Source organism: Austrofundulus limnaeus, unplaced genomic scaffold (genome assembly GCF_001266775.1).
Source record: "Austrofundulus limnaeus strain Quisiro unplaced genomic scaffold, Austrofundulus_limnaeus-1.0 Scaffold6, whole genome shotgun sequence".
Lineage (NCBI taxonomy): Eukaryota > Metazoa > Chordata > Actinopteri > Cyprinodontiformes > Rivulidae > Austrofundulus > Austrofundulus limnaeus.
In genome coordinates, this window is record NW_013952408.1 from 2,399,620 (window position 1) to 2,402,983 (window position 3,364).

Sequence of the window (3,364 nt, forward strand, 5' to 3'; positions counted from 1 at the left end):
ATATATATACGATCACCCTGAGGACACACTGAATGTCCCTGCAGATTCAGGGACATCCAGTGTGTCAGTGTAATGCTCTGTGTTTTTCAAGCACTAAGACAAGTGTGATGACATTAAACAGGGTAAATTATAGAGTAAGCAAAGAGAAATTATATGTTGCTGATATCTGAATTTGAGTACAGTTTATACTTTGCTTTACAAAAAAAAAAAGTTTTTGCCACAAAGTATATTAGTCATCACAGCATAAACTATGTTTCTCATCATCTTTTACATCTTACTGGCAGGAACAGCCTCCCTCCTCTGACAGCTCACAGACTTTGAGAAGCCAGTCACAGACATGAACATGGGCAGTAACTCAGCTGCCTTTACGGAGAAAAAAAAGATGGTACCTGGCAGTTCTGTGCTGATTATTATCACTGTAAGAGACATCAACAGGAAGTGCTTCTACCCACTGCCCCACATTGTCGACACGAGTCAGGCACCAGTGCTTCAACTTCCTGGTGATCTGTCRTTGTGGGACAGCTAGACTCGAATGAGGTGGGGGTGTCTGTGGCACACATGCAAAATGACAGAAAACCAAACACAGTTGAATGAGTTGGTTTTTTGGTCAACAATAGGTTGTTTTTCTTTTCTTTTTTTTTTCTCAGATTATTTTACCAAGTAAAGAAGCTTAATGCTAATTTAGGCCGCTCATGTTTTTCATATGAAGTCAGCTGAGAGTGTAGACATGATGACTTTACTGTTTTGTACTAGAGAAACGATTTGCAAACAACTCAAGACAAGTTATAATTGACATGTACTGTAAATGACCCTATTTATTTTAACAGTTTGCTGATCTAATTGTTGGTTACAGTGTCACGTAAGTTTGGAAATTTTCTTAACAGCCTTCAGCAAGAAAAGTGTATTTAAGAAAAAGAAAAAGAAAGAACGAACAAAAAAGGTGGAAGCCACCAAATTGACGAAACACAAAGCAGGTAAACATGATACTTTGTTGTGGTTTTAGTGTGCACAAAGGAGGAATTTATAGTGTGGGTGTTGACAGATAGGCTGCCCAAAATGTAGGCCTACATGTTCAACTTCACCCACGCYGCTAGAGGCTACAATTCAGGTGGTTTCCCGCTCTAGTTTCACATAAAAGCCCGATTTATCAATGAACTTGCTTCTTTTTTTCCTCCCTCACAGGCAGGGCTTCATGTTTATGTTGATTTAAAAAAATGCACTTTCAACATAACGTCTTAAATAAGCCTGTTTTAAAGATTTCTATTCACTTAGACATGTATATATAATTTGGATGAAGTTCAATTTTAAAAAGCTAAATTTAATAAATTAGTATCAAGATAAAAGTTTTGAGAAGTCAGCATTCAGTAAAATTCATGTTATTTTTTTAAATAATAAATTTCACCAGCAGAGGGCAGCAATGCCACATACAAGGAGGAACAGCAACGGGCCAGGGTTATTCAAGTCTACATACAAATATAATCTCCTTGCATTCAAACGAAAAGTTAATTATTGATTTTTTTATTAATACAAAGAAGCAACAATTAGAAAAGAAATTTATAGCTGATGCTTTTTTTTTTTTATGTATTCGGGGGTCAGAACTGAGTCTACTCGTCCTGGTTTATTTTATCTGTCATCGACTTGTTGGGCTGGTTGTAGTTTTTAGCACTAGTTTCGGTTTTGCTGGACGTCGAAGAAACACCGGAAATAAAAAAAGAAGGTGTCTTTAGGTGCATTTTAGGTAATGTACGGTGCTTATTTGTCTATTTCTGTTCGATAATTAGATGTAATAAGTTGAAACCGTATTGTGTTTAGTAAAGAAGTTTAAATGTAAAAGTTGCCAAAACTTTGGGATGTAGGTGACGGCTCCTCGGGGATGTTCGGTGTTTTGAACTTTACGGATGATTAACTCGCCGGGTTAGCCGATTAGCTCGTGTCCTGCGCCGGCTTTTGAGTTMAATAAAGGGTGTATTTGAGCGTTGACGACCTGGTTATAAGTACATGTGGGGGCTCGAGTTGTTCAAACTCGTGTTTTCTTGTAATTTTGTCACAGAAATGGCCACCGCGCCTGAAACGTCGCTGCGGATGAGCCCGGCGGATCTCATCAAAAAGGAGCCGCTGGCATACGGAGGGTTCGGACAGGTTTATTTGTGCTACCATGTTACCCTCGGCCAGGTGGTGCTGAAGACCGTGTACACAGGTCCTCTTCGGAACGAGTAAGTCCTCGTGTTTTTTTTGTGGGAACCGAATGTCCGAATCATCCTGGGTAATCCCCTTCCTGTAACACAAGAGTCTGCATGGAGGCTGACATACAGCTGCCATCGTTGCACTTTAAAAAGACTAAAAGTAGGAAGTGCATTCACATTTTAAACTTCTCTAATGTGCAAAGAGACATGCTGAGTGTGTAAGTGAGTGTTGGCGACAAAGAAACAAAAACATGCTGATTTCTCTCTTTTCAGTCGTCCTCTGAGATTTTTACTCACATCTGCAACTTCCCCTTGTCAGATCAGATGCATATGTGGCACTATTTTAGTAAAAGATAAAATTGGTTATAATGACTCCACTTTAAAAGTTAACCTTAAGGCACGCAGACCCGCTTACAGATGAGGCTTGAGACAATCTCACAATTCCATAAGTTTATTTATTGCACCCTTGTTTTAATTCCAAAAAATACTAGCTTAAAACCACTCACACATTCAAAGTCAGTTCTGGCTCACCTCAGGGAGGAGTGTAATTCAGGGTAGTGTCCTAAAAAGAAAAGAAACACAGCAAACAAAAGAAAAATCGTGCACCAAACCAGAAGGAGAACCACCACCAACACCAGGAGCTGGCCACTGCCCTGTCACAAATACAAAAAAAACAAATTAAGAAACAGACAACATTCAATTAAATGATGTTAAATGCATATATAAAAATGGTAAGAATTCAGATGTCGCAGTCCGGTAGCAGGTAGCCAAGCAGCAGTAGACTTTGGGTGTGAATTAATGTTCCATCCAGCAGCTGTGAGGAACCCACAGAATCACTTTGAGCTGAGCGTCGCTAAGCCAGTCAGGGCAGAATGACGACCAGCAGGAGCTGATGAAGGTCTAACAGCAACAGTTAAGAAGCCGGCCAAAGAACCACACGGCATAGATAGGAAACCGGAAGTGAACAAATAGGGCCTCCAGCAGAACACCGGCAGCGTCTGTACCAGACGATGCTGTTTGTCCTTTACTGGTGTTCTGCTGGAGGCCCTATTTGTTTTCCGGTTTCCTATCTATGCCGTGTGGTTCTTTGGCCGGCTTCTTACCTGTTGCTGTGTCTGGTACAGAACAAACATTAAGAAATTAAATTTGTGTAATTGAGAGACTGATAAGACAAACATTGC

The 3,364-nt window shown here is 40.1% G+C and overlaps 1 protein-coding gene across 2 annotated transcripts in view; it reads left to right on the forward strand.

The window, feature by feature from the left end:
- Positions 1 to 1,581: 1,581 nt before the first annotated feature.
- ripk1l (receptor (TNFRSF)-interacting serine-threonine kinase 1, like) overlaps positions 1,582 to 3,364 on the forward strand; it is a gene marked incomplete in the record, with an annotated part of 10,075 nt that continues 8,292 nt past the window's right edge. The window contains 2 exon segments of one of the 2 annotated variants that reach the window (XM_014030376.1): positions 1,582 to 1,738; positions 2,051 to 2,213. In XM_014030376.1, the coding sequence (XP_013885830.1) occupies positions 2,053 to 2,213 (161 nt within the window). 2 annotated transcript variants of the gene reach the window in all.